The sequence below is a fragment of the Caloenas nicobarica genome, chromosome 5 (assembly GCF_036013445.1).
Source record: "Caloenas nicobarica isolate bCalNic1 chromosome 5, bCalNic1.hap1, whole genome shotgun sequence".
NCBI classification, from domain to species: domain Eukaryota; kingdom Metazoa; phylum Chordata; class Aves; order Columbiformes; family Columbidae; genus Caloenas; species Caloenas nicobarica.
In genome coordinates, this window is record NC_088249.1 from 33,461,307 (window position 1) to 33,484,212 (window position 22,906).

The 22,906-nt window shown below is 40.0% G+C and overlaps 1 protein-coding gene across 1 annotated transcript in view; it reads left to right on the plus strand.

Moving 5' to 3' along the window:
- Window positions 1–1,097: 1,097 nt before the first annotated feature.
- SCG5 (secretogranin V) overlaps window positions 1,098–22,906 on the plus strand; it is a 28,357-nt gene continuing 6,548 nt past the window's right edge. The window contains exons 1-4 of the mRNA XM_065636420.1: window positions 1,098–1,120; window positions 2,350–2,582; window positions 16,599–16,748; window positions 19,551–19,663. Of these exons, the coding sequence (XP_065492492.1) occupies window positions 2,369–2,582; window positions 16,599–16,748; window positions 19,551–19,663 (477 nt within the window). The 5' untranslated portion in view covers window positions 1,098–1,120; window positions 2,350–2,368. The remainder of the gene's footprint in view (window positions 1,121–2,349; window positions 2,583–16,598; window positions 16,749–19,550; window positions 19,664–22,906) is intronic.

Here is a 22,906-nt window from a genome sequence, read left to right on the forward strand (position 1 = left end):
AGCTGTCACATCAATTTGTGTTTGAAAGAGCAAGACTTGATTTTTCCTGCTAATATATACCAAATATTTGGAATGCTAATGTAGCATTGACAATGTGTTGTGGATGGAGCACTAAACTATTTCTGATCATCAATGCAAGCTGGTTGTGAACAGGTAGACTTAAATGCCAGAAAGGGAGATTTTGGTAGAGGCCTGACAGACAAACCTGTGGACACCAGGAAAGATTTTTCAAAGGAAGTAGCCTCTGCTTTCAGAGGCTTTGCAGAACGGTTTAGGCACACATCTATTTACATCAAGTTGATTGTGATTTGAAGATCAGAAACATCAGATGCCCAATGAAGGTCCCTGCTGCTTAATCCTGTGAATTACAGATGTGCAACATACTAGAGACCAGCAAAATGAGAGAGTAACCTCCATTTGAAAGTTTGTGGATCTGTTGTGGTTCATGGGCTATAATCTCAATTTTTCTATAGATCATTAACCTGAAATGGAACATGTCACATTCACATCAGTAGCAGTAAAGATGTATTACTAAAAATAGCCTTTAGAAACTACCATTTTCCTAAGTGCTATTAAAGTATGAGCTTAATTTAGCAAGATCCTTTTACAGTTGCCTTTATTAACCTCTGCTGTGGATGGTGTATATAGATTTGCTTAACCTGGAGACCTTTACCTGCAAGTGCTTAGAAATGGTTTCCATGTTGTTACCTTGTACACCTGCAGTAAGGTAATACTATCATTCTGTAAGTAAACATCTGATCGTATTATTCCAGGGAGAGAAACTGCAGCAGGAAGATGGATGCAATCCCAGGAATACATAAGACCTTATTTCTGTAACTGTTAATCCATCCAAAACCTTCCATTTATTTTTAGACTTGTTTAGCTGAAAAGGGAGATCTTGAATATCCCCCCCCCCCAGCTTCGTCTCATCTTTTCAATCGCACAAATCCCTGCAGCAAGCACACGGGCGCCGCAGGTACGTAGGGGCAGCTGGCGGCCCCGGCTGCGGGAGGAAGCGGGGGCGAGGATGCGCGGCTGCGCACGGAGGATGCGCGGCCGCGCACGGAGGATGCGCGGCCGCGGAGCCGCCGCACTGGCAGAGCCGCGCCGGGAGCGGGAGGTGAGTGCGGCGCTCCCGGGGGCTGGCGGCGGGGCCCGGTCTGGCCCGGGGGACTCCGAGCCGCTTCGAGCCGCTGCGCCGGGGGAAGGGCGGGGGGTCGCGGTCCAGCTCTTCGTGGGCGCAGCACGGAGGTGCGGGGCGGTGGCGGCAGCGCTGCGTGTGTGCACGTTAGCGGGGAATATTGCGCACAAAGCAGGTTTTTCCTCTCAGAAGAAAGGCGCTCGCCGCGTGTGCGGCGCTCTCCTGCAGAGGCGGGTGCAGAGGAGGTGGATGGTGCGGGAGGGCGGTGGAGCCGCGCACAGGAGTAGCGGGGATGTGTTCAGCATTGGTTTTTTCAGCCATTTTTGCCTCAAAGACGTTTTCAGGTGCCTTGTGTGGGGCGGTTGGAGCAGTGGAACATATTTAAACGTCTGGCGTGGAGAAAGCAGGCAGCTGGGTGTGATCGAAGGAAGGCAAAGGGGATCTGAGGCTTTTGTTGTTGTTGTTATTGTTTATTCAAGGGATTGGAAGTGTTGCATTTGAATTATTCTTTGATGAAAGGGCAAAAAGAGCTTTAAGAAACAAGCGTTCTGATTAAAATTAAACCTCTTGAAGAGGAAAGTAAGTGGTGTGCTTTTTTTTCCCTTTTTTTTTTTTTCCTCCCCCCACCCCAATTACTACAGTGTGTAGCCATTTAGTGGAATGGATTCAGTGAAACAAATGAAAGGTTGGGAAGATGATGCATATGAAGTAGGAAGCCTATTGTCTTGAGGTACTAAAATAGAATCCAGGTTGTTCAGTAGTTTGTGGTGACTCATTTTTCAGGCAACGCAAGAATAGAGCTTAGAAAACACCGTTCCTGGCTGAAGAATTTTTTGCTTTTAGCCTAGAGCTTTGTAAAACAACACAATAAACATAGATGGGGTGGGGAAATGTTTTCTCATTAAATGGAACAGTGGGTCTGTTTTGTTTGCAGTGGCTGTTAATGAGTGTTATGGGCAAACGCAATTCAGAAAATTGATTTCTGCAGTTTGCTACTTAACATTTTTTTCAGAAGAAGAGAACATATCCACTCTATTCCTGTTTCAATCCCTCAACCCAATTTTCAACTGGCTAGATTTTAAGCTGCTCCTAGAAGCTGTGGTACTGAACTGTGGTGTGCTGAGTAGTAAGATCAGAAGTTATTTCCAGCATGCCTCATGGACTTTTTTCCACTATCATTTATAATCAAATTCCTTTCTTTTTCACAGGATAAAAGTGACTACCAGAATGACAACTTCCTTGCTTTATAACATGATCTTTCTACTGGCATTTGGATTGGCTTCAGCTTTCAGCCACAGCCCTAGGACCCCTGACAGGGTTTCCGAAGCAGATATTCAAAGGCTCCTCCACGGGGTTATGGAGCAATTGGGCATTGCCAGACCCCGGGTAGAATATCCAGCGCACCAGGCTATGAATCTGGTTGGTCCACAGAGCATTGAAGGTAGCTAATGTCTACTTTGAGCTATGATGAATTTATTAGTATCCTTTGATAACAATTAATGCTTTGCATATAGTTGCAGAATGTACTGAGCTTACAATCATGGACTTCTTCACCAGGTTGTTGTGTGATCTTTGTTTTAAAATCATCATCTATATTTTACTTTCCTTAATGTAAAGATTTTGGCAGAAGAAGTACTGGGGTTTTTTAATGTAGAGGCTTTGTAGAAAAAATCATGTCTTAGAAGTGTCTGGTCTCTAGTACCTCAAAACAACAGGTTTACTAAATTCTTCCCCAGTCGTGCATGTATCACATATGCATTTCACATGAAACAGATGTGACCTATAGAGCCCCAATCTCATAGATTTTTACAAACATTCGCAGACCAGAAGAGACCCAGTGTTTGCGGTGTGAGAGATAAAGGGAGAAATCTTACATGGGGGGTTTTCCCTACCTGCTGCAGAATCCCGTGGGACAGGGTCGATCCTGGGGGGGTGCGAGGGCTCCAGCTGCAGGGCTGGAAAGGATGGGATGTTCCCCTCCCTGCCCCCCAAGTACCGCCTCAACACTAGTGCTGTGGTAATGCTCTTGGCTCAGGTCCTTTTTTTTGGCCAGTATGGGTAAATTTTCCTTGGAATCGGTCTTTTATAACTATGCAAACCATCTGAAATATCTGGCTCAAATGTTAGGGTGTTAGGATAATGTTGCAATTTATTGCTATTTGATTTGTAATAAACTGGCTTTTATTTTGGGATTACAGCAAAATGTTGACGGTATGCAACTCCAAATATTGTAGTTCATGTGTGAGCTCCAAAACAGAGAAGAAACTCTCAAGCCTTCTTTGATAATTAAACCAATTTGATGCAGTGTAGCAAATCTTCACAGTTCATAAGTCTATGCTGTTCATTTGTCCCCATTCAGATCTCCAGACTATGCCAGCCACGGAGATACAGTTGCCATAATGGCGGCTAAGGAGAGGATTAAAGCTGAAGAGGCATTTCTACCAGATAATTGCAGACCTAAATTTATGTATTTTCTAAAGAATCCTTGATTGACTTATGTTTTTCTGCAAACTGAAGTGATTGAGATTAGGCTAAAGGATAAAAATTTGGCCTGTGCCTTCTCTTTGTCTTCTATGAGTGTTTGTATGTATATCAGTTGGGACAGACTGGTAGAAGAGAGTAATTTTATTCTCCGTCTCCCTTTTGCCCAGACTTTATTTTTAATCTTAGAAAAAATAAGCAAATCTGGATCTCTGACAATTATTTCATCTCAGCTCTTTGCCATTACTTTGTAATTACAAGGTTTGCAAAACCAGATTAATAATCTCTTAAGTATTGAAACTTTTCTGGTGCTTGTGAGACTCGAGTGATACTAATTTTCCAGTGATCTATAGAGTCTTCTGCAAAAAGCAGGTTGATCTTTTTGTTTTCTCTTTCTTTTTTTTCCCCTAGTTGTAAATAAAACTACCTTCTATGTATATAACAGAGTAAAACTGAAAGGTGATAAATCCAGTTTATTTATAATATTTAACATTTCCATCTTGATCTCATGAGCATGACTCATTTTTCCAGTCTACCATGGATATTTAACAGCCTATTGAGAAATTTCTGCAAAAGCAAAAAAGCCTTGTGAGGTGAACAATAGCAATCAGTGTAGAAAGAGAAATGCAAATTAGACCTTCATGTCAAACATTGCTTTTCATAGTGTGTTTTGTGGTACGTTTATCAGATAGTAATCACTCTTTTGCTTTCTTGTGGTGATACGTGTCTATAGATAGATATCTCTTTAAGTATCTGATTAGCAACTTCAATTTAAGAAAGTGTTTTGAAAGCATTGGTTCCAGTTACAAGAGTAACGTGTTTTTTTGTCATTCTACACAATATTTTCTCATACTGCTTTTTTTTAAAGTACATATAATTCAGTAATTTTTCACAATGAGTTTATCTTTAAATACAGAACATGAATTACAGGATAACTAACCCAACAAAACTTGCATTTCATTCTGTACCAGTGATTTTAACTATTACATTGTGAAAGACTTCAGAATTTAATATACCAATTACTAATCAGTTAACGGTGCTCTGTTTCATCCTCTTTTAATATTTGTTTTTCTGTAATTTGAAATAAAACCTCTGCAATGGGTTTGACTTTCTGTTAGGTGTCTACTTTGGAAACAGAACTGCTAAAATGGCCTGGTAGGACATTTATTCAAAGTAGTCTAGTACTGTAAGAGATTCCCATATGTAGTGCTTCCACATGTAGTATCTGCCTGAAAAACTGCAGTTTTAGCATATTCCCCACAGTCTGCCCACTACTGGGTTATTGCCAGGGGACTGACATTCCTGACATCCCAGTGGCTCCAGTCAGCCAACGTTTTCTGAACAAAACAGAACAGGAACTGGATTCAGGCGAGGACCTTGTCCTCTGTCAGGGAGCAAGGACAGGAGGCATTTGAACAAGGGCTCCATGAGGCACTGACCTGCTGTGGGCAGATGAAGTGTAATACTCAATATAGTAAAAAGATTGTGACCTTTCTGAACTGGGTTTTCTTTGGTTTGGTTGGGAGGCAGGCTGGATGTTACACTCCTGTTTTGTGAAATTCTGTTGTGATGTAGAAACGATTTCCTCAGAGGAGGAAGCTCCAGTTTCTGCTCTGCTAAACACACCTGCAGGACTTTTTCTGGAAAAAATGTTTCTGATGTTGGTGAGCTCTTACAGCTTGCTTGTGTCTCAGGTACTTCTTGACCAACGTGGAAGGAGGTAAACTGAGCAGTGCAAGGAACGGTGTCATGGGTTGTAATGTTTAAGCAAAACCCCTGTGCCTGTAGTACAGGTCTCAGCTGATGAGTATTGAGGAGGATGGAGAGAGGACTTGTGATTGATGTTCCCAGTGGTATCTGTATGAATAGTAAGTAATTCATGGTAGAGCTACAGAAAAAATAACTGCATGTGTTTTTAGAGTACATCAGTACACGGTTTCAGATTTTGAAGGATTCACCCATGAGTTTTCCACAACATAGTTAAGACTGTTGTCCCTGGCTAATAATTCTGTGTGCAAATGCTTAAAAAAGCTACAATATAATAGAAGGGAAAACTAAGGGGGAAGGGAAGAAGGAGGTTTAACAATAGTTGGAATATGTCGCAGCAAAATAGGGTTTTCATCCTAAATGCCATAATGGCAAAGTGGTAATTCACTAACTACTCTCCTGAGGTGCTGTCTTCAATGGGTAATTTTTGCCTGAAAGTAGTGTAAGGTAGAATTAGGTATGAAACTCTTATTATTTATGAGAAATTCTGAGCTGCCAGGAGTGTTGACTTCCAGCCATTTTTCAGACTGTAGGTTGCAGTGACCAATGTAGACAGTTTAAAACCTGGTTCATCCCATCCCAGCATCCTCATCATCAACCTGCTGCTTTGGAGTGCGTCTGTCTCTCATTTTGACCAGGTATTGCATCTCAGCATAAAAAACCTTTATCTATCGGAGCTTAATAAATTTAGTGTGTTCCTACAGAAAATCGTTTTACTTACCCAGGTATTTTTGTCAGAAATTGCCGCAGCAGTGTAGCAGTGTTGGTAGCTGAGGATGCTGTCAGCTTCAGTCAAACTGGGATTCCAGAAGTACTGCTAATTTTCAGAAGGCCAGGATTTTACACTTTATATATGTGCACTTGTAAACAAGGTGCTATCAGCAAAAAATAATTTCTGTGGCTTTGGAATTTGGAAACAAATTTAGGCTGCCATAATACCAATCTCTTTATACTAGCAGCCTGATTATTATGAAATGTTTGCAAACTTGAGTGATTAATAGAATAACCTTTTCCAGCTGAATAAGATCTTAGTAATTTTATATGTAACAAAAATACTATTACTGTTAGCTCATAAGCAGATTTCCTAATTATGCCCACTTTCCATCTCAACTATCTACATTTTTTCCAGTATTAATCATCATATTTTGACTTTAAAATGCTAAAAACCAGAGGGTGGATGTGTTGCAAGGAGCTATACATGGTCTTCCCCCACACACACCCCTAAAAAAAGCTTAGGGCCGCCTTGGCTGTAGTTAAGTCACAAACTTGCTCTGTACCGAAGCTGACTAAAAGATGGGCACTTTCCAGAAAATACATTTAGCAGCATGTGTTCTCTTTCCTAAGTGACCAGATAGTTTTCTTGTTGATGGATAGGAAAAAAAAAAAAAAAAAAGTACAGCTTGTTAATTGGAAGCCTTTTCTTATGTCGAAATCCATAAACGCTTGGGTTTAGTTTTTTGTTTGTTTTTTCTTCTCCTTCCCTTTGCGTTTGCCGATTTACCTGTTAAGTCAGGCCAAACTGCTAAAATAGGAGTAGAGTCTAGAAAATGCCTGACAAAGAGTTTCATCTACAAAGAAATAACCACGAAGTTCAAGCTCTCCTTGGCTCACAGGCAGCTTGGAGGTGCAGAGGCCTGCGACGCGGTGGCTCTTCTCTCTGTGGCAGCATGAGCCGGCTGGGGAGGGCGGCTTCTCCCCACCAAGCCCCCGGGGAGGTGGGGAAGCAGCGTGAACTCCCCTCCTTGGCTCTGTTAGCTCAGTGGAAGCAGTTCACAGGATAAATACGTCACAAAAATGGGAATTTGCTGGCCGATGCCCTGTGCTTGTGTGCCGCAGCCGGCAGATGGTGCGTGGCGTGTCGGTGCGGCAGAAGCCAAGCAGGTCCCACGTGACGAGTATCAAGCAAAGATGTTTTTAACGTCTGAGGTGGTATCTTAGGAGCAGCTGGTTTGTGCTGAACAGATTTTCTTTCTGCTCCCACCCCTATTCCTAAAAGTAATAAAGCCATATTAGCTACTTTAATTTCTCTAATAATACTCGGTCTTCTTGCTAATTCATCTTGTCAGAAAGCTACCTTAGAGTCACTTAGCAGTCTGTATAAAAAGAGAAAAAACATGGAAAAGCAAAATAGGAATTTTTAATGAGTGACTGTGTTTCTCTAGTTACTATTTATCACTAAAATACTGTACAATACCACTGGACTATATTCAATTTTTCTACAGACAAGAAGGGGGCTGTATCTGTGTTAATAAAGGACAAAGAATCAAATGAAGAAATGCCTTCAACATTTCAAAAACACAGAAGTAATTTTTTCTGCCTGGCAGGGAGTTCATGAAGTAAGAGACCACCTATGTTGGTTTTGGTTTTGTTTGTTTTTCCTTGCATGCTTATAAGTTTGTGACAATATTTAAGGTTTTGTGGAGGGGAGGGGAAGGCAATATGTGTATAACGCAAATTTTAGGACTAATATACCATGCATAGGAGAACAGTAAAACCAATTAAACACATGGGGGCACCAGTAGCTCAGCTCGGGCGGTTTATAGCACTTAACTTCTTAATGGGAAATGCAAAGTCCTATTTTCATTTGCATTTTCATTGCTTCCTGTACAATTCAGTAGAACAGACTGCCTCATGGGTGGTTTGTTTGTGTTTGGTTTGGTTGGGGTTTTTTATTTCTCAAAAACACTTCAAATGAGAAAAGGTGCTGGCATGACAGCCCAGAGATTCTGAAGTTTTCAATCAATCTGCAAAAGAGGCATAATTCTGTCAGCCTCAGTGATAACGTTAAATAATATCTCTTAAATCCTGATTGTTTGTGGGAATAAGAAAATATGACGCCTGAGAAGCTTTTTACTCTCCTGCAGAGACTGCTTATAGCTACTGAGAAAAGGCTGGGGTTTGTTTGATTAGTTTGAAAGAAAATAAATACTTGTTTATTGTTTTAGATAGTAGTTACTGTTGCCTGATTGAGACGATAAAACTCAAGAGAGTCTGTAACATCATGCTAATATTTCTACTAACAACTGGTAGTTAATGACTCGTCAGCACAGATTCTGTACAAATAGCACTTTGCAAGAAATCTGCTGTGTGTAAAATTATGCAGATTACTCATGCATGTTAGCAATATTTTGTTTACATTTTCCTAATAAGAAAACTACCACAGACAGTGCTGGATTACATTGCTGTCTGGCCTGTAACATACCTGCAAGACTGCTACTTTTTTCTGACAAATGCAGTAAAATCTTCGTATTAGAAAGTTGACAAAGTAATTTTGCTTGTGCATGCACTCGGTGAAACCAGTGCAGGAATCACCTTTGCGCTTGTGGGCTTTTGGGCTAGTGTGTGTTACGCCTGTATCCAAATATACTTGGACTTTCTTGGGTGACTAGAAGCACTAACTATTGACACATGGGAGTGTGATGTCTGTGGGTCAGCAGCCATGGCGATGTGATGGCTTCATCCTCGTTGCTCCGGTTTGCGGCCTCTGTGCCAGCAGCCGGGTCGTGGTGCTGGAGGCCCTGGGCTGGCAGCAGGGCTGGGGCAGAGCTCTGTAGCGTGAGTTTAGTGCAATGAGACCACACAATCGTTTGGGGTTTGGATTATTGTAGCTGTTCTGTAAAGTCCTGCTACAGTTAAGACAAAGTTACGTTCACGTTGGGGCTGCTTTTGCACACATGAATTTAATCAAATGCTTCGTTATAGGCCTGACATTTAACAAACAAAATCAAACTCCAACATTACTAGTCTCTGCTTTCAGTTTGTTGGGGTTTTGTGTGTGTGTGTGGTTTTTTTTTTTTTAATTTTGGTTTGCTTTTTGTTTTTGTTTGTTGTGGTGGTGGTTTTTTGTGTTTTGTTTTGTGTTGGTTTTTTTTTTTTGCAGATTACTGAAATATCCCAGGAAATATTATTTCAAAATTTAGTATGGACATCTCAAATTTGTAACATAAAATGAAAATGGTAAAACTACATTTTTTTTTTTATACATTAAGATAGTAGACATCTGGATTTGTATAGATCTGACTAAAAAATACCTATTGTTTTCTTTTTACTTTATTCTCCAAATTGTAATGTCAAATGTAACCAGAATTTGAGTATCAGGCAGTGGTGCATGTCATAAGAGAGGCAATTTAGAATGCTAATTCCTGAATTTAAAAGCTAATGGCAGTGCCAAATGACAGCTGTTGTTTACAGTGGATTTTCTTTATCTGAGTAAATGATATGGCACAACTCTTTGAAGAAATTGCATGTAGAATAATTATACCTGTAACTCCACAAAGAGGGAAATAATGAGGTGATATGACTTTTTCTTAATTAAAGACAAGTGTTTGAAAACTTGGCCCATAATATCCTTGCTTCCATATGAATTTATAAGCCATGACAAACAGCGAATAATAAGAAAGCAAAGTTGGTGTTCGTATTGCTCTGTGGAGCTGGTGTCCTGTTACCTCAATGTGACAAGTTTCCTTCTTGATGGGCAAGGACAGGATCCAGCGACGGCTGGGGTTGTTACCACTGTGGGCTCTGCCACTTCTGAATTTGGGGAACTGCCCTTCCCGGATGCCCACGTGCTGCAGGAGGTGCAGTGGCCCTTCTCTTGTCTCCCTGATATGTCTGGAGAGAGGCAGGGAAAATTCTCAAAACTAGGGTTCTCCTCGGAGAAGTCAGTCAATGGGGAATGCAGGAAGAAAAATGTATTAATCGTGGCTTCTCTCCAGATCTTTGTTATCTGCGTGTGTGTCTGACTAAGGCACCTATTTATATTTGAGGCTTTGAACCTTTTCTTGAAACAAAGTGTGCATAGCAGACATCTTCCCGTGGCTGCAGGGGGAAGTGCAGGTGTCACATCCCTCTTCTGAGGAACCAAGAAGATAAAGTGACTCACTAACCACTGTTATGTGGTATAGGGTACTGCTGCTATTCATAAAGTCATCTTTAAAAGATACCACCAAAGGAGAAAGCAGTTTTCTTCTGAGAAGGAAGGTGGCAGGTCTGTAGGGATTTAGAATTAAGTAGATTTTCATGTACCTAAAAGTAATTAATCAACTAGAATGGGATTTGTAGCCACAATTATTTTTTTATACATGTTACTGGTAATAATCCAATAAGAGAGGTAAGAAACCTGAGGAGGAGAGGGAATATTATAGCTTCTGTATTGTCTGATGCATTATAGTGCTTCTGTTTTCTAGTGTTGGTAGATGGTATGTAGAAATTTAATATGAAACTGTAAAATTTTATCCAGCAATGGAAGTATTTAAAAAATCTGCCAGTGAAGATCGGCCAAACTATGATAAGCTCTTGTTTTCAAAGATTTTTTTTCCATCCTTGTCTTTCACATGCATGAAATAAATGCCTACCCTGGTGGCAGCTGTCACACAGGCATTTGAAGCTTTTAAACACTGCTGTTGAAGAACTAGCTGGGGCTTTGAGCCATGGAAAATGGGATTGAATGAATATGGATGGGAAAATGAACAGGAAAACTTTGAAGTTCAGTGGAGCAGTAGACAAAAACCGTGGTCTCATTCTGGACAATTCTGGTGCTGCCATGCTTCACATTACAGGAGCAAAAGTAGTACCTTTCTATGAGTGTTGACACTGATGCAGCATCTGGGCTTCTTGTGTAGCTGATGTAAATGCCAGTGAAAAAAGTGCTCCAATCTTTCATTGGCAAATTTACATTTATAGGATTGAAATAGCATCCTATCCCTCATGGGATGAAATAGGTCACTAGCTTCCTTTTGTTGCCCTGTTTCACAGAGCCACGCGCTGCGCACATGGCTGTCAGCAAAGCGATGTTGTGGCAGGTACAGGTGCTGTTTGCTGGACGTGCTGTCCCTTCGTTCTGCTGGTCCGTGGTAGTTGGGAGCCAGCGTGGCAGAGGGGCTGTCGCTGCGTGCTGCGGGTTACACCATGTTTGTACAAAAGGTGAGCTCATCCACACCGTACAGCACAAAAGCTTTCTGCTCAGACCAAAGGGCAAATTAATATAGTCCATTAGAGGACTGTTCAACCAGGGGAGGCATCAGAGATTGCTTTTGCGCTCTGTCAGCAAGTCAGCTACTGGATTTTTTTGTGTGTGTGCAATTTGAATCATGAATAATAACAACATATAAGCTACTGTTATAAATTTATTGTAAGACGGGCATGAGGATTACTATGGTCCTAACCATTTCACAATAAAAACATTTCATATCTTAAATGTTTATACTGTTTGTAATTAAAATATGGGCTAAAATGGAATTATTTATTGAAAGCAGCGTCAGTAATTGTGTGATGTGTGTACTTAGGGCTTTAGAAAACATATTGAAAGTAATTTGTCCCTCTGCAGAGAAAAATAAAATTAATCTTTATAGTTTTAAGAAACTTTGTGTCATTAAGGAGAAGACAAGCTGACTCTGGAATCTGGGATGCTTGAGTATGTGTAGTTGCAGTTTTTTTGGTTTTCCTAAGACGTGCTCTTCAATGGTTGAGGAAGTGGGCTAGGTTTGCATTTTTCTGTTCTTGGTTCTACTGTGCTCTTTCTCCTTCTCTATTCTCTTATCTAGCAGCTTCTGTGGAATAGAGAAAATGCGATACTTTATAATTTTTTCAGTGCCTCTCATTTCCTGATCTCGATCAATCTCAGCAACCAGGGTAGGACTCTCTAGCATGAAGCTAACTGAAGGCGCACAGAGGAAACGGCTTTGGGAGTGTAAAGCTTTTAGCGATGTTAGAAAGTGTAAGGAAAATGAAAATGCATTTTTTGCATTCAGGATTTTTTTGAACAGTTTGGGTTAATCAGATTACATGGTGGGTAGTCTTTCAGATAATAAAGGAAAGGAAAAAGGAAGTTAGCAGATGGTGTCCAGTTTTAGACATACAAGAGCACCAGAAAGCATTCTGCCAAACTTACCTTTGATTAGGGATGAGACATCGCTTTTGAATGTGGCAATGAAAAAGCAAAGGTAGATAGGGCAAGATGACTGGAGAGGGAAGTGCAGGATAGTATGGAAAACCGTCACAGTGAAAGGAAAAAGAGCAACTTCTGTATCAGAGAGGACACGCTGGAAAAAATTTTGGAAATGTTTACCAGGGATAAGAACTAAAAGTCTAGATTAACAGAAGATTTTGCAATGTAGCAAAGGTGTTATTGCATCTCTGATTAATATATATTTAATCCTTCAGGAAGGACACACAATGGGACAAGGTATACTGGGCTTTCCTTGCAGCTCATATTTGCTTGGAGTTTGTACAGGTCAAGATGGTAAGAGGTGCAGTTCTTACTCAGGGGGAGGAATCCTCTGTGCATCTGGGAAGGGTTTGTATGTTTTAAGAATCTGCTTCATGACGTTTAAGAGCAAAATTATGAAAGCTAGGGCATCTAGCATGACTCTTTAGGTCGGGGCTTTAATTTGTGGTCTGGGTTTTATTTACAACAGCTACTCATGATCCATTCTAATTTGTATCTCCCTGCTAAGATGGGCCAAACCACCTCTGAGTTTGGAACTGGGGTAACCCCATCTACGCTGTGACGTGGGAAACTGTTCCAATCAGACTGAAAGGCAAATTTGTCCCATTATTTGCCTTTAAATGTTCCGCAGTCGTTTTACACTTTTGAAAATTCATCCTCACTGATTTTCTTAAAATTACTCTTCTGGGGGTCAGCACTGCCTGTTTGTATTTAATGTGGAACATTTCTTCTGGTTTCAGTTGTGCTTTGCACTAGCAACAGATGGGTAGCAGCACCTAGAACTTCAGTGGACTAACAACCTTTCCATTGGATGTGTTTGATCAGGGGAATATTGAATACTGTCAGGAAAACTACTTGCTCTTGGTATTTTCTTTTCTCTTGTTGTTGTGTTATCTTCCCACCCATAGAGACAGTATTGCTCTTACAAAGAAATCAACTAAAATTTGTGCACTTGAAATTTTTAGTCATTCCAAGTATCTCTAATTGAGATTATATGAGCAGTTGGTGAGATGATTAAAGACTCTTCCAGAATTACAGGAATGGGGAGAGAGACATTGTTCCATTTTTGTTTTCTACCCTGCAACAGTTCATGACTAGTGCCAGAAGATGCATATATTCATACATATATGCATGTGTTTTAAATGAAATCCAAAGCTTACTTATGACAATACTGACCTCAGTCCAAAAGATCTAAACTTCTAGTTTATCCTGTAGGGATGTAAAATAACTACATGCTCACACAGAAATCCTGCACATGAGAGGGAGCTGATTGTTTTGGTGGGATTTTTTGCTAGTGTGTGAAACACAGAAGCCAGTTCATGCAAGAAGTAAGGAGAGATGAGAAAAACAGACTTATCTAGCCCATCCTTTCTCAGGACAAAGATGTTCTCTGTACTATTTTGGATCTTTGCTAGCCCAGGTTAAAATAATTTAACAATGGTGTCTGTCTCGTGCTTCCCTTGGATAGGAAATTAAGAAAAGTTCCTTCATATTGAGTAGTCTTTTCTTTCAGTCTCTGCCTCAAGATTCGAGAGATGCGTCCTGTGCTGGTTTTGTAGCTGACTGTATATATTTGTTATCACAGTGTTTTGCCTTGGTAGCTGCAGTGTATTTAATCCTGATATGTTTCTTCAAATCAGTAACATTAAAATACAAAAACTAATGCAGTTTGTGAATTACTCTACGTAATACCTCTATTTGGAATATTCATAGCATTTCATCTTTATTATTGCAGTCTTTACTGAGTGCACTATTTGTCAGAATTTATAAGGAATGACCTTTGCTAATGCTATTAAATCACTCAAGTGTGCTAAGTTATGGCACCAGAGCAGGTGCTATTGTCTCTAGCTCTTTTGGAAAGAAAGGAAAAACCTTTAAACGATCCTGGACACTTATACCTAAAGGAAACAATCCTTTACATTAATATAAAAAGATTGTTTTGTACTCAGTCAAGGGAATTCTTGGCAGTCGGTTTAAACTTACATGTATATATAGCACACTGGAGCCTGCTAAGTACCTCTGTTTTCTTTATGGATGGAGCTTTGGTGCCAAGAGGTCTGCACCACATGTGAGCGTAGATGTGCTTCCATCTGATGGATTGTCCCATAGTGAACCACAGTGTATACAGGATGTTCAAACACGTATTGATTATGTGGTTCCGTAGTTTACAGCAGAATCATAAGCTGATGCTTTTAAGTACATATATGCAATCAATCTTTGTGTGAAGGAGCTCAGTACAAGATATTTTATGATATACATCAGACATTAGATTAAATGTGTTACACATTTTTTAACCTCATTACCATTGCATTATTGTGAATCTATACAGATCTTAGAAGCCTCAGCTTTGTGTTGACGATGGACTGTAAATATATAATAAAGTTCATGGTGTGATAATGCTGTTCTGGTTTTAGTGCTGGGTCTTGTGGCTACTTTTGTGTTCCTTACATATCTATAAAACTTTGCTTCAACATTGCATTATGGATTAAGAAGCTTGTACGTGATGGGGAAAATTAGGATGTTGATTAGATTTTTAGTCCATCATGCAAATAAAATTGAAATATATGATTATAGACTAATTTGCTTCTGGTGCTGTAATGCCAGCTTCCAACTGCTTATTTGCAAAATATAGAAAATATGACTCAACTGCCACTTCTAAATGTAGAAATGAATACAAAATTTGTCAAGTCTGCCTTATGTTAGCAATTTTTGAAGTGATTATATTAGCTTACAATGTCTAGCTGTATAAAAGATTATTTAGCCTGGTAGTATTTATTTGTTAATTGGGACAGGAGTACTTGATTGATTCTTCTGAAGCAACTTTCACGTTCAGAAGCTTTATTCCAATCTTTTGGATCTATGAAAATTATAGAAATTGAAAGAAAGACCATTTGGTCATAATATGGGGATCGTGCTATTTACCCAAAAAGTTGTGCCTGCATTCACTCTTCAACTCACATTTGCAATCATTCAAATTCCTTTTCCTCTCATTCGTTGTTAGTGGAATTTATATGTTGACTGTATGTTGTTATCTCTCATTATATAGGGTTTTAAAAATTGTTGCTCTGCTGTCACACAACCATCTCAGTACTTAATAACAATATTTGCTGTTGCTGCGGTATGTGTGGTGGCTCTCTTATGGCAGGGGAAAAGAACATGCTTGAAACTAAGTTTTTATTTGTCTGAAATTCATAAGAACACTGTACCATGGTATTTAGAAAACTCCACAAGCAGTTGGGCTTTAGCCCGTAGATGCATTTGGCCAGTAACGTGTGCAGAAAAGATCTGGAGCAGATAAATATTTGTAAAGAGGCAAATGGAGAGAATGGCTTGAGCTTGGTTCCCAAACCTTTAGTGGAAGATCCTACTTGGCAAAGGCAAGGTGCCCAAGCCGAGATGTGTGGAAGAAGGCTGTAGTGCATCATTTCTGGGTGTGTTTGCCCAAGAACAAGGAGCCCATCATCATTATAGAAGCTGCTGCACCCTGCCGTTGTAACCCTGCAGTGATGCTGTTCCGAGTCCCACAGGGCAATACGAAAGCCTGCATCTAGAACTGATCCATTAAATAAAGGTGCCAAAGTCACTAGATGTGATATTTCATACCATAATGATGACTGTATAGGTGTACATGCACAAGAATTCCCATCAACAATGTGGACTCTTAATCACTTTTCACCATTACTGCAGGAAACTCACATTTGCATTTAAGAAATGGTTTGATTTTAAAATAATTTTGCTAGCTGTATAGAACCAAATTTGCTGTAACATCTTGGTCCTCTCATGTGACTTTATTAATGTATTTCTAGGCTGTGCAAATAGTCTTATTTCTTTCTACAGTGTCATTAACTTTGTCTTCTTGCCATGATGCTGTCTTGCCATATCTTTTATTCAATTATTAGTTGCCACAATGAACAGTATCAGTGACTGAAGATGATTGGGCAGTAAATATATTAAGTTCCATTGCTGCCTTATGTTTGTTTTTACTTTCTTGCCTTTAACTTACATAGTTAAGGAAAAAAGCAAAGCTAACATTAATAATAAGTGGCTGATTTTGTTTCCTAGTTTCATTTTTCATTACCTAAGTTATCTGATTTAGGACACAGGTTTATGTTTCTAAAAGAGCTGTTTGAAATCTAAACTTGGATCTGTCTCTATAACAATTATATATGTATTTTAACTCTAAGTCTGCATTACTTGAGGCAACTAAAGAACTTACGCTTTTAATTGTGTGAAAAGACAGTATGTGTAAATTGTCTTTGCTAGGTGGTGCGCATGAGGGTCTCCAGCACTTGGGTCCTTATGGCAATATCCCAAACATTGTGGCTGAGCTGACAGGAGATAACGTACCAAAGGATTTCAGTGAAGATCAAGGATATCCTGACCCTCCAAATCCATGCCCTGTTGGAAAAACAGGTAATGCTGCTGTAGCCTTCGCACCCCTGCCTTCACTGCACGTCTTTCAGGCAATACGACACATGATCAGCAGTGGCTGCTTTCCTTCATTCTCTACCCCAGGAGCAGAACTGTTGAGCAATTGGGTGTTTTAGATGAGTTGTGGTTTTTTTTAATATGTGCACCTTCTCTATTGCTGTATGACTGCTAGAGAAGGTCAGGTGGAAGAAATCGTCTTGACCTTGGAGTAGAAGATACTGAGATTTATGGTAGCGTCTTGTTCCTGAGGGAGTTCATTTTTAGGCTGACCCCTGAAAAGAAGTTATCATTCTGTACAGATGAGATTTACCCTTATTTTAGAGACTTTGATTGTGCCAAGAAGAATGAAACTGTCTGCCCTGATCTCTAACTCAGACCATGAGTCAATATTTAAGATACCTTGGCTCCAATCCACGTGGCTTTATAGCTCACTGAGGGTGCGTCTGTGCCAAGAAATGGAGAAGTACATGGACGTACCCCAACACGCTGCATGCAGGCTTGCTCCGGCAGAGGAGCCGTGCAGCCTCGGGGTGCCAGAGCCGTAGGGTGCCTGAGACCCCCGGTACCTCCCTCAGCTTGTTGGCTGCACGTGTACCAAACCACGCGGGTGGCCAGTGCTGAAGGATGGCTAAAGCAGCTCTTCGTGTGCATGATATAGATGTACTCTAAGGGAATCGATTTTTTCCCTCTTATTTGAGCCAAGGAATGACTTCCAGTATGGAAAGTAGTAGTAAAACACCCACTGGCTACCTTGAGAGCTGGAACTGGGAATGAGCACTCTATTTTTCTCTCATTTTTTATTTGTGAGCTAAGAGATTCTTTCAAAATCTTTTCTGTTTAGTCTTCTTTTATGTTATTTCGATAATGCAAACCAGTTGTCTGTATTCTTAATGAAATGGTCTATCTTAGAATTGATCAAAAAATAAATATTTGTCGTGAAAATTTTGCAAAAGGTGTTTTTACATTTCATTCAAAAATATGACAACATTTCGAATAGTCCTCCCTTACTGTTTTCTATTACAGCCTGCAGCTTTTCTGAAATAATACCTAATCTTACATTTTGTTCAATATAGCTGTCGCCTGACAGGTTGCAAATGATGGGTTTAGGTTTTCTCACACACAAAAGCACACACACAGACTATCTTCTGTGCTTGCCCATTAGACTTCTGTTAGTGATTAGATAAATAAATTAAAAACTTGGCATCCAGAGAAATGCCTTTGAAAATCCCTTCAATTTTTCTTTCTTAGGTGAAATAAAATTTGTTAGCTAAACTAATACAGTCAGATTTGAACACAGGGAGAATTTTTAGGGAAGTGCTGCCTGCTCAGATAAATGGCCCTGTCATAGGTACGCTGTTAGTGAAGATAGTATCTACTAGGATTAGAGTAAAATGTTTTTCAGAGCCTTAAATGGAAATTCAAGTGGTGACTGTATTATGCATACAAATTACCAGAGGCCTTCCTCAATCAGGTCTGTGGATTTGCTTAATGGAAAACAATTTTTCCAGTCACTGTCTACATATGCACATTCCACAGAGGGAATACATAAGCCTGAAGTACTTGAGCTTGAAGACTTTTGGAACAGCAGTTGCAGAGGACATACGTATGTCTAGCTGCCCTTTTTGTTTTCCACCAAAAGACACAGATGCTGCTAGAAAGTCTACCGCATTTCTGTTGTCGCCTGCTTCTCTCTTGAGATGAGTCTGTCCCTCGTGAGACTGAAATAACTTTTAAGTGCTTGTAGTTAACTTCAATGCTTTCTGAGTTACTTAGCCAGTATGGTTAGTTTTCCTATTGGCCACTTCATTTTCGCCCCCCCCCCCCATTCTAAGGAGAAAAGAGAGAAAGCACAATCTGTTGGACTGAGAATAACCTCCCCAGGTCATTGAATCAACTCATTTTTAAGTCAAGTCTTTACTGTTTCTGACATCTAAGGGAAAAAGACAAATCTTTTAACCTGATGGTCACACGAGAACACAAGGCAAAGTCCACAGGTGTGTCCTCTGCAGTGCCTGCGTTCTGGCAGCCGTAGCTGCTTGGATGCCCAGCATCATGCCCTGGGTGATAGGATCTCCTTGGGTATGTCTGAGAAGAGCTTGGACTGCAAGCTCCCGATGCTCTGACAAAGCAGAGGGAGCTCCAGGGGCAGATTAGCCAAAGAGCTGCTCTGGCCTTAAGTTGCTGAATCTTTGTTTAATCTAAAGATAATTTATTTTGGTAAAAAGTCCACGAGCTGTTTTTTAAAAGGGTATTATCCTTGATGTGACACTGTCTGCAAAACCATACATTGTGATTAAAGGAGGTTTCTGGACCCATCAGATTAGTTACCAATCTGCAGAAATGTCTTCAGCATCAAACTTCCAACGCATTGCGTTTTTATGAGATCTTATGATGTGTAAATGATTTTCAGCCATTTTGAACGAAGTGGCAAACCAGAAATGGAGTTCCATGGGAAGCTACTCTGTGAAGGAAATTCTGTCCTTGCTCACAGCATCGTTTTAATATGAGCTTCAAAAGTATTGCCTAAACAATTTCTACAACTTCCTTTGGGCATTTAAAAATGAGAAGAGGATCCCTTCTGAATCAGAATAACATGCAGTTCTATGTAAAATCAAAATCAATCACTAATTGAAAAACAAAAAAACCCACCTGGTATTTTCTAGCCACACGGTTCTTTAAATGTTTATTGTTGTTGTCTTTTTGAGAAGTTTGCCAATTAATGTGGTACATATTGTGTGTTTCGAAGCTACTAAGCACTCAGTGCTTTCTAACATGCTTTTGCAGGTGATGATGGGTGTCTAGAAAACACTCCAGACACAGCAGAGTTCAGCAAGGAATACCAGCTGCACCAACACCTGTTTGATCCAGAGCATGACTATCCCAACATGGGCAAGTGGGTGAGTACATGCTTCTCACTTATTTTTGTTGCATGTGAAACTGGGTATCGTCTATTGTGAGGGATACTATGAAACCACGAGGAGAATAATCTGCTTATTCACCTTAAGGGAAACTTCTCGAAAAAGGTGAACTTGCTCTTAAAAATATTGAAATAATACCTGTGATTGATGAAAAGCTCATAAAAATAGAAAGTAGAAATCCTCATCTTATTACCTCTCCCAAAGCATGACAGCTATGTATGTGCTTGATAAATGCAACAAACCACATTTCGAAGTACAGTGAAGGTGTAACCAGAATTAGTGCAGATTTTAGCACAAGATTTAGAAAAATAACAGGGCCCTAATTTGAAAGATTTCCCCGGTTCAGTGACTATGCACTGTTTGGCTACTTATATGCTAAAATATATGTATATATATGTGTGTGTGTGTGTATATATATATATATATATATATATATATATATATATATATATATATATGGAGTGCAGCAGTGCCGCAATGCCTTAACATGTTAAAAAAAAAAAGAGAAATCTAAGTCCAGACAACTTGCTGTAAGGAATCCTCTCTGGCTTAAGGATTTTGGAGGACTTGATGCTCCTTCTTCTATTCAGGTTGTGCACACTGTTATATTGGAAACCTATTTTACAGATTGCATGTAATAAATACAGTGTGTTACACTAAGGACAACAATCTTGCTCTGAGCATACAAGGACTTTAATAACTCTAGCTAGACTATTTCTGCAGGCTAGAGGCTCCAAAGAGAGCTCTGCTGCTTAATCTTAGATTACATCAGTTAAACGTCCAATCCCAAGTCCATCTTCAGGCGCCAGGAAAACAAAAACAATGATTGTAATTTATGCATCTAGAGCAAATAATGAAATCTCATTTTATATTGTTATGACACTTTAGTTAAGAACACCCTACACCAATGCTCTGTAAGCATATATCGATAAATAGACATGTTTGGCAGCCTCTTCTCCTGCTGTAATTGTGAGACAATGATTCATTGTTCATAATCAGACCAGTGTAAGATTTATAGTCTTAATTACTTATGTGAGTGCTAAATTTCTAGAGAGAATCATGCCAAAAATCAAAATTTTGGAAACTCTTGTTGCATTCTAAGTAATTACCATCAAAGGTTTTTATTTTAAAAACACCAGATGGTGAACTTTCTTATTTATGCCAGATAATGCTGTTAGTTTTCTTATTATTCATAAGTAATTTACTTTCATAATACCATTTTGAAGACTATAAAAACACTTCTGTAAATCTTTGGCCTATAGCAATATTTCAGAATCAAGCATACATACTGAGTTGTCATCAGCAACATATATATTTAACAAATGGTAGGTAATCATTAGTGAATACTCTCCTTTTTTCATTTCTCCATCCATCACTACTAATTCAGGGGAAAAAACTGCTCATGCAGGATTAAACCAGACTGTTAGGTACTAAACAGGAATCATATCTAGCTGCAGCGTAGCCAACTCCAGATCTTTTTAATTAGAGATGAAACAGCTGGTAATGTGCATGAGCAAATGTTCTGTCGAGATCCAGAAGAATTACCCCGATTGCCTCCTCATTGTATATTACCACACATTAAAAAGATAAATACAGCAGTATCTGGTTTTATGGCTGGTTTTGTTATTTTTATCTCTCTGGAAAAATAAGAGCAGAAAAGCACTCTAAAAATTAGCTGTTTGAGACTTCATAAAGGAGAGATAAAATAGATCAAGTCTTCTAGGTCACGTACTGTCATCTGGATTAGGTCATAAATGACTGGCAGAGCCGTCTGTGGGCTGCCCACCGGTTTTGTGTGTGTCCTCAACCTCCCGCTGCCCCCAGCCACCCGAATCCCCTCTGCCCGCCTGCAGCCCGTTCCTCCTCCTCCTCCTGTGGAGGAGCCCAGGACCAAATGCCGCGGGGGCTGCAGCCGCTGTGTATTTACAGGCTGCGTTTCCACCAGCTTCTGCGTGCTGGGAAGGCGCTGGGCTGTCACCACTGTCTGAAGCCCTCGGAGCCAGTGTGTCTCCTGGAGCCAGGCGAGCTGGCCTGTGCTCGCGGTTCTCAGGGGAGCTTCTCCCCGGCCTCCTCCTGCCACGGAGGCAGCGTCACAGTTCCCACTGACTTGTCCTTTCAAGGAGCCAGCACGCATTCCTCAGCGTAACCACAGTAAAACCCAAATTGCATTAGCAGGTCAGGAAAAAAGAAAAAAAAAGACCTGCTTGTTCATGAATAATGAGAAAGAAACAGGTTGGATGGTTTGTTTTGGTGACGGAGGCTCATGCTTGCAAAGCTGCAGGGCCTCTGCAGCACCCTGTGGATAGCGCTTTTATACGGGGAAAACAAGCCTAGAAGCTATCTCCTACAGCATAGTATGTGATTCCATGTAAATGCTAAACGTTATTTGTAAATACTGCTAATAAATATGAAGATACAAATATATAAATCATGATAAATGTATGCTGGGTTAGGAGAGGGAAGAAAGAGGAAGAATTTTCCTGTCTTTGGGATGACTCTCCATATATCAATATGCCAACCTGTGGGAAGTCTCAGGAACAAACTGTTTATAGGGTGAGATACACAGATTGTACTCTCTTCCACAGCACCGAACACTCTCTTTTTCTCCTCATGTGGAAAATGTAGAAGGGACAGTGGGAGTAGTAACACGAGGACTATTGGAGGTTTCCACCCTAATGTGCAACTGCAGTTACTAAGATTTCTGTGATTTCTGGTTGGTTTGTTTGTTTCTCCCCCTCATTTCAGACTTTTCCTTGCAGGAGACAGGTACTTTCCATTTGAGCCTGCTTTTTCTGCATCTTGCAACTTGACTCTTCAGATGGTCTGAAGAAGTATTCTTGGCATCCAGAAATACTTGCACAAAGATAGTTTACAGTACACAATTTACACCACAAATCTAAAAACCACTTACATGTGAGCTGTTATTTATTGAAACCCAAAGTGTTAACCACTATCACGTGTGGGGGTTAAAAAGAGAAGGGAAGTTCAGCTGTGTTTCCTGACATCAGTATCAGTACAAATAGAAAATGAAAAGCAACTCTGTTTTTCAGCAACAGTTCTTTTTACTGAAGCAATGGATAACGTTTCACTTTAACGGTAGAAATAATGCCACTTTTGCTTATCAGCTACAGTGCAGGGATCCAAGATAGTAGGAAAAAAGGAAAATGGGAAGCAGGGATAAAAATATTCAACAAAATTGAACTCCTTGTTAAAGAAGTTACC